The sequence below is a fragment of the Bidens hawaiensis genome, unplaced genomic scaffold (assembly GCF_021521415.1).
Source record: "Bidens hawaiensis isolate Kalapana, Puna unplaced genomic scaffold, B.hawaiensis_p1.1 tig00040682_1, whole genome shotgun sequence".
Taxonomy (NCBI): domain Eukaryota; kingdom Viridiplantae; phylum Streptophyta; class Magnoliopsida; order Asterales; family Asteraceae; genus Bidens; species Bidens hawaiensis.
In genome coordinates this window covers 72,160-84,490 of record NW_027497196.1, presented here as the reverse complement: position 1 = coordinate 84,490, position 12,331 = coordinate 72,160, and the positions used below count along the sequence as shown (strand labels likewise).

General features: G+C 31.9%; 1 protein-coding gene across 1 annotated transcript; it reads left to right on the top strand.

Moving 5' to 3' along the window:
* The first annotated feature begins 5,267 nt into the window (after positions 1 to 5,267).
* LOC143592308 (uncharacterized) lies at positions 5,268 to 7,949 on the top strand. Its single transcript, XM_077072258.1, has 4 exons — positions 5,268 to 5,360; positions 5,459 to 5,563; positions 5,672 to 5,758; positions 7,139 to 7,949. Exons 1-4 carry the CDS (start codon positions 5,268 to 5,270, stop codon positions 7,601 to 7,603), a joined length of 750 nt encoding a protein of 249 aa, XP_076928373.1. The 3' UTR covers positions 7,604 to 7,949.
* Positions 7,950 to 12,331: the final 4,382 nt, after the last annotated feature.

The window sequence follows — 12,331 nt, the reverse complement described above, 5'->3', positions numbered from 1 at the left end:
GAATACGTATAACACAATGACCTAAAACGTAAGACACAATGGTGAATACGTATAACACAATGACCTAAAACGTAAGATACAATGGTGAATATATATCACACAATGATTTGAAACGTAAAACACAATGGAAACAACATATTACACAATGAAAAACAAAAAAACACAATTAAAAAGACCCATTATTTTTTTTATTTATATATAACAATATGATACTCATATTAAAGATAAAGAAACGCTTATTACTATGGTGATTTTTTTTTAAAAAAATAATGTCGTATGAAAAAGTTATGGACATTTTAAAATGATTGGGGAATTGACATGTGTCTTGCATGTGAAGAGAGAAAGTCAACAAATGTGGGTTATTACATTCATGCCCTTTCGGCCTTTCCATCAATTTTATTTATTAAATTAAACTCATCATTCAAATCTAGGGGTGGCAAATTATGACCCATGGGTTGAATGAGTTGTATCAAAATGTATAAGATGTGTCAGAATGGGTCAAACAAAAAAAAGAAAATGATTAAAACGGGTCAACACGGGTTGACATTTCTCGGTTTTTTTTATGGAACAAGAAAAACGGAGGAAACTTTTTGGTATTTTTACTTTTTAAGTTTTTGATTTATATTTCGAGTTATAATTTTTTTAATAATTTTTTTTGAATTTTTTGGTGAGAGCTTTTGAAATGGGTTTTGAAATCTCAACTCATTTTGACCCATTTCAAAAGCTCTCACCAAAATATTCAAAAAAAATAATTAAAAAATTATAACTCGAAATATAAATCAAAAACTTAAAAAGTAAAAATGCCAAAAAGTTTCCTCCGTTTTTCTCGTTCCATAAAAAAACGAGAAATGTCAACCCGTTTTGACCCGTTTCAATCATTTTCTTTTTTTAGTTTGACTCATTCTGACCCATCTTATACATTTTGATACAACTAATTCAACCTATGGGTCAAGATTGTCACCCCAATTCAAATCTAAGATCAATGGACTGGATTCCATCTCACCATTCTCATTTTTGTTTTCCTTTATATTTTAACTTTACCCTAGATTTATAATATTATCATCAGAAATATTTATCACTTATTACTCGATTTAGCAAAACTTCTATCAGCTAAATATTATAAAGTTAATCAAAGTATCACACATTTTTTGTTATATAAGTTCTCAATATCTAAAAGGTTATTATTGTTTTACAATCACACATACACTACGCATACACGATTTGGAACTTCTTTCATTTCCTGTCCTTACAAATTCACTAACTATATTCCACCTTAAACTAGACGGCCACGATAATCCTTGAGATACAATGGTCGATTAAGGTTTCTTCTTATTGGATTATAAATTATACTGATACAATCGGTTTAGTGGTTGAATCCTATAATATTCACATTGTTAAGCTATTTTTCACTCTCGCATGACATATCAATTAGCTTGATTTCAGAATAGTTTTCCAGGATGGTTATCTCTGTGAATGTGACGGGTGTGCTCACGAGACAATTCATGTGTATGTTCACTAATCGATTCCAGATCATGTTTGTTAGCTTAAGAAGATTCTTTGAGGCCTCGCATAGTGTGATACCAAAGATTTATTGTGTACATCACTTATCTTGGGCTTATCATAATAAAGTGTACTAAAACTTTGTTTACCTTTACAATGTGGATGTCATATATCATTTTCTTATACCTCGATGATATTACCCTCCTTCCCACTATTTAGTCATTGGGCAAATCATAGTCTAACAAGCGGTCTAAGATGAAATAATACCAGCAAATCATAGTCTAACAATAGATTTCGAAGAACACTTGCAAAGGTTCAAGGGAACTACATAATAAAGCAACCCATTAAGCGCTTTGAGGCGAATTAGTCATGTATGTATGGTATATTTAGCAATAGGTTTAGTTTTTGTAACCTTTAAATTATTTACCATAAGGTCAATAGTTTAGTCTTATAATTAGGTCACACTCGTAAAAAGCTTCTCGGGTATCCACAAAACCCCAAGAAACAATAATTCAAAAAACTTGACGATTCCAACAATAATTTGATTAAATATAAATTAATTGTAGAAATATGTAATGATTTTGTGGAGTTTTGTCCTTGTAGAAGAAAATTGGTGTTTTGAAATGAAGTTTGGAATTGGATGTGAAGTTCGTGACGGTTTGTAAAAATTTGTTGTTGTGATGTTGTAACTCTCATCTTTTTCTCATATCTCACGAATGTTCATCATCGATTGAATATGTCTCATCCTCCTCACTTTTGGCTTAAGGTTTCCTTCATTGAAGATATTCTAATACAAAGGAGTATAGAACTTCCATAACAACACACATTCTAGTTTTGTATCAAACTAACGAGGACCGAAATTCGTTAATACAAATATTCTAAACCCACAGTATAATCAATCGCTCCGGGTTGGTATTTCCCGACGGTCCAAATTGGGTTATGCTCACTCCTACACACGATACATTCAAGCTCTAAAATTGCATACATGATATATTTACAATAATGAGAACCCTAGATTCACTCTTTAGTCTTCATCACACAAAACATAAGATTCGAAACTTCCTTGATGCTAATGAACCAAACATTTTTTATCCACTTTGTTTCTTTCTTTCTCACACGCGTACACACACTCAAAGTCTCACACTATTATACGATCTACGTCACACATTATTATACAAACCACAATGATCACAACTAGAGAAACTATGGCTCTTTTTCAGAGATGGATTTGGCACAATCAGACTGTTTAGCACAAGAAAAGTAATGGTGAGTGTCAGTGGATGAATCTTTTTGTTGTCCATCACTTCCCGTCACGTCACTAGTGCTAGCCCTTTTTGTATTCATTGTCGTTGTTGATTCCTTAACATCGAGTAAAGGGATGGAGTTCTCATTCACGCCATGACCGTGTGGTGATAAGCTTCTCATGTTTGTTAGCAACATACGCTCTTCCGTGTAAGGCCTACTTGCGTTAGCTTCAAGGATTATATAGAATGCAACCATTGGTACAAACATAGCAAAGATGATCTTCATGATGTTGCAACCCTTTTATCCTAAAAAGATAACAAAAAGATACTTGTAACACGTGGTTAGAATAGATTTACAAGCAAATAAGTGTTTCAAAACAAAACAAAAAAAAGGATTATTTTTTTTCTCTTCAAAGCATGACTTACATATAGTCTTTGAAATTTTTAAGGTATTTGATTTGGTACAATTTTAAGATTAAGAGTTGAATTTATAGATGAATGTCAAAGGTAGTAGTTGGTTAATAGTGATTTGTATTGTGGAGGTTAAATAGTTTTATCCACTAAATAAAGTAATTATGATTAAGGTTAAAGAAATATTAAAGTTCCATTTTGGGATTGGATCTAATGGTGGATGACTAGCTTGGCATTATATTAACTAGGATTTAAGTTGGTGGTATACAGTAACAAAATAGTTTCATATGAATCATTTCTGTAAATAGTTCTACGAGAGAACGGTTTTCATATTGTTTTATACTTTTAACAAAAAGATGATTTATGTAATGGTATTTACATTTAAATAAAAACAAACCGATAAGACATAACAGCTATATTTCTAGAGCCCATTTGCTTCCATGTTCCAAGAGTGTAATTAAGCTGGAGTTGAGTCTGAGTCTAACACTATTTGAGCTCGTATTATTAAAAAATATGAAGCTTGACATGTTTCAAAATTTATCGATCTAATTCCGAGCAGCTGACAAACAACTTGACTCGTTTACACATATGGATGACGAATAACTTGAACTAGACAGGTAAACCCGAAACATTTGGGACATGCATTTAGGTATGAGACCGGATAGGAGATTAATTTAGAAAATCTTTATAGGTATGAGACATGTATGAGATTAGAAGAATTTTGGTTAGATTACTGAAAAGATGCATACCAATTTACTTGAACAATACATGCATAAAAAAATTTTCTCCATACTTATTGGGTATGTTTGGCAAAACTAGCTGATAGCTGTGGCTGGAAGCTGATGGCTGGAAGCTGGTAGCTGTAGATTTTTAGACATATTTAGATGTTTGGCAGAATAGCTGGAGCTTTTAATAAAATGTATAAAATTACTAAAATGGAAATAACTATAAACAAAAATAGTAAATGTAATTATTTTGGAATGTTATTTAAGTAAATTAACATATTAAAAGCTTGTAGCTCTTTTTAAACGCTACTAGTAGAAACTTTAAGCTTTAAGCTTTTTCTGCTGACCTAAAAGCTTTAAGCTCCTTGAACCAACAAAGCTTTTAATTAAGTAGAAGTTTTTTCTTAAAAGCTTGAAGCTTGTAGCTCCTAAAAGCTTCATGCCAAACATACCCATTGTCTTTGTCAATGATAATAGAAGAATATACTAATTCAGTGATTTTTTATTTTATGTTTCTAATTCCTTTGGTAAACAAATTTACATAAATACAAGAATAGTAAGAAACATATTTGAAATCTCAACTTATAGTTCTTATGATGTATAGAGTAACAAATATACCAATACCTCACACCCAACTGCCATTAGCGGAACTCTTTAGGGATGAAGAGGGTTTCCAACCCCATGTTTTTTGGCACAAAACTTATTCAATATAGCCCATATATTTAATGTAATATTTCGAGAATAAGAAGCAATAGATAATATATGATTTTTGATAGCACAAACTGAACAAACTAAAAAGCTAGTTTCTTTTTTTCTTTTGGGATTTACCATCTTTATTTGGTGAAAATTTTGATTTTTTATGCGTAATAAATTAATATAAATTTCTAATATTTTCGACCTTCCCATTTTGTAAGTTCCTACACAGCTACGCCACTGTCACTAAGACAGGAAACTAAAATTTAAGATTACTGAAGTCTCATAGTAGAGGTGTACAAAAGCGGTTTTTTTTACAAACAGAACCGGTTTGGATTTTCCATGTTTGAAACCAATTTGACTCAAACCGGTTCAGCTTAGAAACTGGTTTAAGTATAAAACTACTCGAACTGATCTGGACCGGTTCAGTTTTAAACTGGTTTAACCAATTTTAAACCGGTTTAAGACAAAAAAAAACCGGTTTGATTGTGAAATACCCAAACCGCCGTTTGGTTCGGTTTGCGAAACCGGTTTTTTTACACCTTTAGTTCACAGTTTCACACTAGCTCGGCCCATTGAATTGTTTTAAAAAGCTCGGCCCAATTCACATTCACAATTATTATTAATTTTTTATATAAACAAACACTCTTGAAAACTCTGGCGCCAAAACCACTCCCAATTTGTCCGTAGAGAAATGAAAGACGAACTTCATGAACTTCAAACTCCCAATCGCAAGCTTAAATCGATCAATCCTCCATTGAAGAAGCCGCATCACCAGCAGCAAAAGGTAACACACACAATATTAATATTATTATTATTATTAATCACTAATCATCACGTTTCCTTTACAATCGTGTTTTAAATCGTATCGATCTGACGTAACAGACTACGAAACAGAATGCCGCGAGTTTCGGTTTCACTCCTATTACTGTAGAGGATTCAATTGAGAAGATCTCGTTAGCTGAAGCTGATCAATCAATCGTAGTAGATGTATGTAATTTGAATTCAATCCTTATATCGTTGTTTGCATTTAACCTAATTCTACGTATTCGACTGTTTAATTTGAATTTGTTATTTTCGTGACTGAACTCTGATCAGGCTCCGGTTTGCGATGACACTGAGTCGGCTAGAGGCTCTTCGGTTTCGGAGGCGTTTGTGTTTTATGATGATCAAGCATCTATTGAGGTATATTTTTCCCTTCGGTTTACGCTTTCGGTTCGCTTTTAGTGTTGTGGAGAAGTGAAGTGATATGGATCTAAGTGTTTTAGAGTGTAAACATTAGGTTTAGAAGATTAAGGCAAAAACATTGTAAATCCCATAGCTGATCTGATTGCTTATATTTACTCTGTATGATTTCTAGTTTGTTCAGTATGATGTTATTATCCTGCTTAGAAGACCAGAAACTTAATTGTTTGTGCTGTAAATCATCTGATAGAGCTTATCACATGAATGGCATTAGAAATTGGACAACTTAAATAAACATCGGCTAATCATGCTAAATTTTGTTATTATAGGATTTAATTATCTAGTAATTTAGGGCGAAAACATTGTAAATGTTTGCTTCTGAGTACAATATCAGGTGCAAACTGTTGTTCATTTGAAATTTAGTGTCATAGGCGATCTGAGTCGGACACGGTACTATTGACGCTGATCAATCAATCGAGAAGTGAAATGATATGGATCTAAACATTTAAAGTGCAAACATGCATATTTACATCAGAAATAGAATATTTGGGCTCAAACAATGAAAATGCTATAGGTGATCTGATTTATATGCTATTATAGGATTTAATTATGTAGTAATTAACGTATTCTAGAGCGAAAACATTCTGAATGTTTGCTTCTTAGAAGTTGACACAAGTGATAATAATAGTTATTAGGTGAAAATTGTTCATTTGAAATTTAATGCATAGGTGATCTGTTTCAAACACAGTACTTTCTACACTTAGTGATATTTTCATATTAATTGTTTATTAGTGCTTATTTCTCTAGTGTTCCTGCCTAGAATGTGATATGAGCACACGCTTAAATTAAAATTGGCTAGATTGTAAATGGCATAGGTGAGCAATTTCTACATGTTGTGATTATTTCATATTTACAGTTTCTGATTTCTTATTTTTTCAATCTGATGTCATTATCATGCTTAGATGTTATACGAGTGTACACTTTAAAAGAAGACTAACTTAATTGTTTGCATGGTAAATCATCTGATGAAGCTCATCACATAAATGACATTGATAGAAATTGGACAACTTAAATTATCCAGATGTAGCTCGGTTTGTGTTATATATAAATTAAAAAGTTTAATAAAAAAATAAAAATAAAAAATTATCAAATTAAAATTGGCTAATCATGCTAAATTTATGTGCTAATCTTTGCTATGTTATGTGCTAATCTTTACCATATGTTATGTGCTAATATTTGCTATTACAGTATGTCAGTCTGTAGTAATTTAGATTATATAATTTACTATTAAACGATTACAATAAAGTGGCAGGCAAACGGGCAACAAGCTGCGCCGCAACCCCCTTTTGAAATCTTTAGATTTACTCTTCAATTTTTCAGAGCTATATCGCATCTTTAAATCAACATATTTCACCATCATTTATCACGACTCCATTGTCATCCAAGTCACCTGCTGCTCTATCATGCCTAACTGCTGAAATGACTCCATCATCACCAGCATTCACAATAACTACTGATGCTGTGATTCCTGAAGCTACAATAGAAGAATCAAAATCAGTCAAGCTAGACTCATTAGTAAATCATCTAAGGGAATCCATAATTCAGGTTTTGAATTCATCTGACATTGACCCCGATTACAAGAACCTTCTGGATGCATTGATCAAGACAGTGATCGAACACTTCTGTACTTCACATGAAGATAAGGGTTCGGTTGTTGAGCGGTTTTCAAAGAAAGTAAAGCTTGTGCTGCTGAGCTATTTTCTAGTGATGCTTCTTCTTGGTTCTGTTGGTTTCTTTCTACTTTCAGATGCACAAAACAGCTATCATGGCCCTCCACCAACCTAAAATGTAAGATTCTCATAATTCTATTTGCTTTAGTATATTCTGTTATGGATATTAATTAGCAGCCTGATTGATTGAATAATGAATAATCTACTTAGAATAAGATGATACTTTGGCCAACACATGTTTAAAAATTCAATTTAGAATGTGTATGATATATTGTTACTTGTTAGTTGTTACACAAGTATCAACAACATTCACAAGTCTAACAGAACCTGAATAAATGAATGTATGATTGATTTCATCTAATTTGATTGTCTGGCATTTGTTAAAAAGGGGATCATAATATTGATACAATGATAATTTCCCATGTGATTAGTGGGATCTTTTTTCCTTTGGCCAATAGCATTTTATCTTTATTATAAAATGGTGTAGTCCCATTAATGTGTAGTGGGATCCACTTCATTTTGTCTTTTTGTTATGTCATGTCCCCATGTTTTCTTTCCCATTCAATCATATGGTTATCTAATTTACATATAGATGGTTATCTAATTTAAAGTAAGTTGGATTCTAGGATCCATTATGTTTCCATTTGAGTCCCTCTAGTAAGCTTTCTGTCTTTAATCTTCATAAGAGTCACATGTCTAATGTTAATTGCGTTTTACTAGATTGGTTATGTGTGTCATGGCATCAACTTTATTCAATTGCTTATAAACTTAAATGGTTCTCTCTATTAACTTTTATAAATATCAAATATCTTTTGGATTGATTTGTATTAGGTCAAGTTAGCTATACCGAAATGATTAAGCTAAAGTTTTAACAACTTGTCGCTCTAGATACTTGTCGTAGTCATGTTTCTTTCTATTTGTGGTCGACATCGATCCAACTAAAGGGGGAGCCCCTATCTTTACGGGTTACAAATCTTCTGAGAAGAGTACATAAAGTATTTAACTTTTTTTGTAGTTTGACGTTTTAAATTGTTTCCCATATACGTATTTTATGGTTTAAATTCAAGTGAGTCTTTTTTATCTTGTATAACAAAATATACACCCACAAGAATATAAACAATGGGTTTTAATGATTTTTAAACAAATTGATTGGAATGAATCTAACCTACCAATAATGATGGCCAAGAGCACAGTTTAATCTAATTATTGATTTGGATCTAAGTAAACCCACTCTTTTGGCTGGATGACCAATGGCATTATCTCATGCTAACCTTCATTATCTTAAGTACTTTAATCTACTTTAGAACTGACTTAGCTGTACTTATGGATAATCACTTGGTGTAATCCAACAAATCTTCAATAAACATTTGAAACCATTAGTTAATGGCGATGACTTTATTGTTCTAGAATACGCTACAACAATAATTGGTTGAATTATATTATTTATATGTGTATATATAAACGAATAAAAAATGAATAAAAACTCTCAAGTAATATTTATATCTAATTGGTTGTATACACATATCAAACATGAATAAAACTCTCAAGTAATATTACATATATAAAGTAAGTAAATAAATAAAAAACTCTTGTAATTGTCTATTACCTATTAATAAGTTTGATCATTGACTAACAACACACCTACGCTTAGCGTGAAAAATCCAATTATATTCGATTTGAGCTCCATGTATACATGACCATAAGAATCATTTGATAAAATATTAACTACTTTCTACCAGTCAAATATGTGAGATGAAGATCTCTTTTACGTAGATATATTTTCATGATTAAGATGCTGTTTGTTTTTAAAGACAAAAACTGTTTGCAATCTGATTTCATCTGATTTAATATCTGCAATCTGATTTCATCTGATTTAATGTCTGCAACTGAAGATGTGGTCTGAAGGTATGCAATCTGAAAATATAATACTGTTTGTTTTATAAACTCGATATCGTCTGTATAAGTTGAAAATGAGTTACCTATCATATATATTAAAGTAGACAAAAGTCATTTAACGTTTGTAGACTGCTAAAATAATTGGTAGTGGTGTATGAACTATGGAAGTGAGTGATGGTAGACGATTGTGGTAGGCGGTGAACGGTGGGTGGTGGGTGGTGGTGGATGGTTGTGACTGGTGGTGGTGGTGATGGTGGGGTGGTGGTGGTAGATGGTGGTGGCGGTGGCGGGTGGTGGTGGCGACGGACGGTGGGTGGTGGTGGATGGTGGTGGTGGTAGTGGGCGGTGGTTGTGGGTGGTGGTGGTGATGTACAATGGTGGCGATGGACGGTGGTGGCGGCGGACGGTGGTGGTGGCGGCGGGCGGTGGACGGTGGCGGCGGCGGGCGGTGGACGGTGGCGGCGGCGAACGGTGGTGGTGGCGGCAGACGGTGGGCGGTGGTTTCGGCGGACAGTGGATGGTGGTGGTGGTGGTAGATGGTGGGTGGTGGTGGTGTTGGACATTGGGTGTTGGTACTTGGTATGATGTTAAGAAGTGTGAAGATAGTGAAAAAAGCTTATTTTTTAAGACCATAAAAGCAATTTTCAGATCTTATATTTTTTTAAAAACAAATAGTTTTCAAGAGCTTATGTCTGCGCGCACGCGACATAGGCTTCTTCCAGACCTTATAAGCAAAAACAAACACAACCTAAGAATCTACTACTCTAATAAAAGAATACTACTTTATGCCACTTGTCACTCTCTCAATCATCCTCACATTTTTTAAACCCATTTCATTATTTGGATCCAATGTAGGTCATTACTAACCCAAAATAGTCTTAATCTTATGTATATATAAAGCAAGTGTGTTAATGTTTATTTATTTCTTATTTTTTTATATATATTTAACGTCATGTTTATCCTTAAGTAATAAAATGACACTATTTAGCTATAGAAAATAAACATACCAAATGGGATTGAAGTGGGCGGAACATTGCTTTATTATTATTATTATTATTATTATTATTATTAATATTATTATAGTAATTTCAGGTATGTAAAATAAAAGTCAATTAAAATAATTTCTTCCTTATAAATTTTCATTATATGCATTTGACTACATTCTCATAAATTTGTATATCGACATAGTAATCATTTAAATTAATTCTTTTGGTTTATTTTGAAAAGCTAGAATCATGAAGTTATTTTCTTAGCTAAAATGGGTTTGGTCATGTCCCGCTTATTTTTTTACTATAAAATTGTTTCTTAATTGTAAATAATATTTTTTCTATAAAAACATATGGGATATTAAATTTTAGTATATCCCTATTTTATAGGATTTTCATATCAAATATTTGATGAGATTAAATTTTAATTTAATGAGATGTTATAACCCATATAAGGACTATATGGGTTTGGCGAGACCCATACATGTGAATTCGAGTCAAATGCATGAGAAGTCTCAATTTACAAATAATGCAATCTGGTGGCTTGAGAAAAATGTAGAGAGCAACCATAGAGCTTTTAAAGGTTTCGTTTATATATATTATAAATAACTAGCTTTTATTCCCTTTAATATGAGGTTTTTTATATTATTCATTTATAATATTAATATATATATGTTTTTATTTTAATTTTATTTATTATAAGGAAGTTATTAATATACTTAGGATTTAATTATGAAAGGGTTTCACAGATAAATGAGATGTTATAACCCGGTTTAAAAGCTATATGGGTTTGGTGAGACCAATGACTCATTTTTCTTACTATAAAATTGTTTCTTAATTATAAATAATACATTAAAAAAACTGGATACTAATTTTTAGTATATCTCTATTTTATATGATTTTAATATCAAGTATTTGATGAGATTAGTTTTTAATATAATGAGATGTAATAACCCGTTTAAAAGGTTGTTTGGGTTTTGTGAGACCCATACCCATGAATTCGGTTTAAATGCATGAGAAACCTTCATTTAAAAATAAAGCAATCTGATTGCTTGAGAAAATTTAAGAAGGTCTCGTTTATATATATTTAAGTTTAAGATTTAAGATTAATATTTAATACATAATCTTGTTTAATTATTTATGTTTGGCTTGTAATTGAAAGAACCTATGTTTTCACACAGGCATCTATACATCGCTTTGTCAAGATTTACACGTAGACATTGACTAAAATTTTTGATTATTAATAAACTAGGTATATTGACCAACACAACCGCAAACGTAGTATACAAGGAAATTTTTTCTTATTAGTAAATATTTGCGTAATGTTTCTTTAGTAATTCCTATATTTTTAATATAAATTGTAAATTTATCAATAATCTATGATAATTGTATTGTCGATTGTATTTTAATTAATGTTAAATTTAAATTTTTTATCAATTTTTCGTGTAATACACGGGGCTCAAACTAGTGCGTTATAATGTAGTTGGTATTCACCGAATATATTGCATATTCAACAAGTAAACATCAAAGGTGAATACATGTATTTCCTAGTAATAAATACATTAATACAAAAGTAAAATATATTGGTAAATACACGTTAACATCAATATCTAGTTCGACAGATCGCTATGGGGCGCCTTGGTTGGGGGGGGGGGGGGTCACAACGATGGGCCCGCTTGGGTAATTTTGGTGGGCCCTCTCTCTCTTCATCTCTTAGACACACATACATACATATGTGTGTGTGTATATACTGGTTTTTATCCCCCCGTATTACGAGGTTGTTTATATATGATTTGTTTTTAATATTTATTTATTTTTTGAATTTTTAATTTTTTATTGTATGAAAGGTAATAATATACTTATGGTTTGATGATAAATTGTTTCACAAATAAATGAGATGTTTCACAAAAGGTATACGGGCTTGGCTTGATGAGACCCAAGACCCGTTTATTTTTTATTAT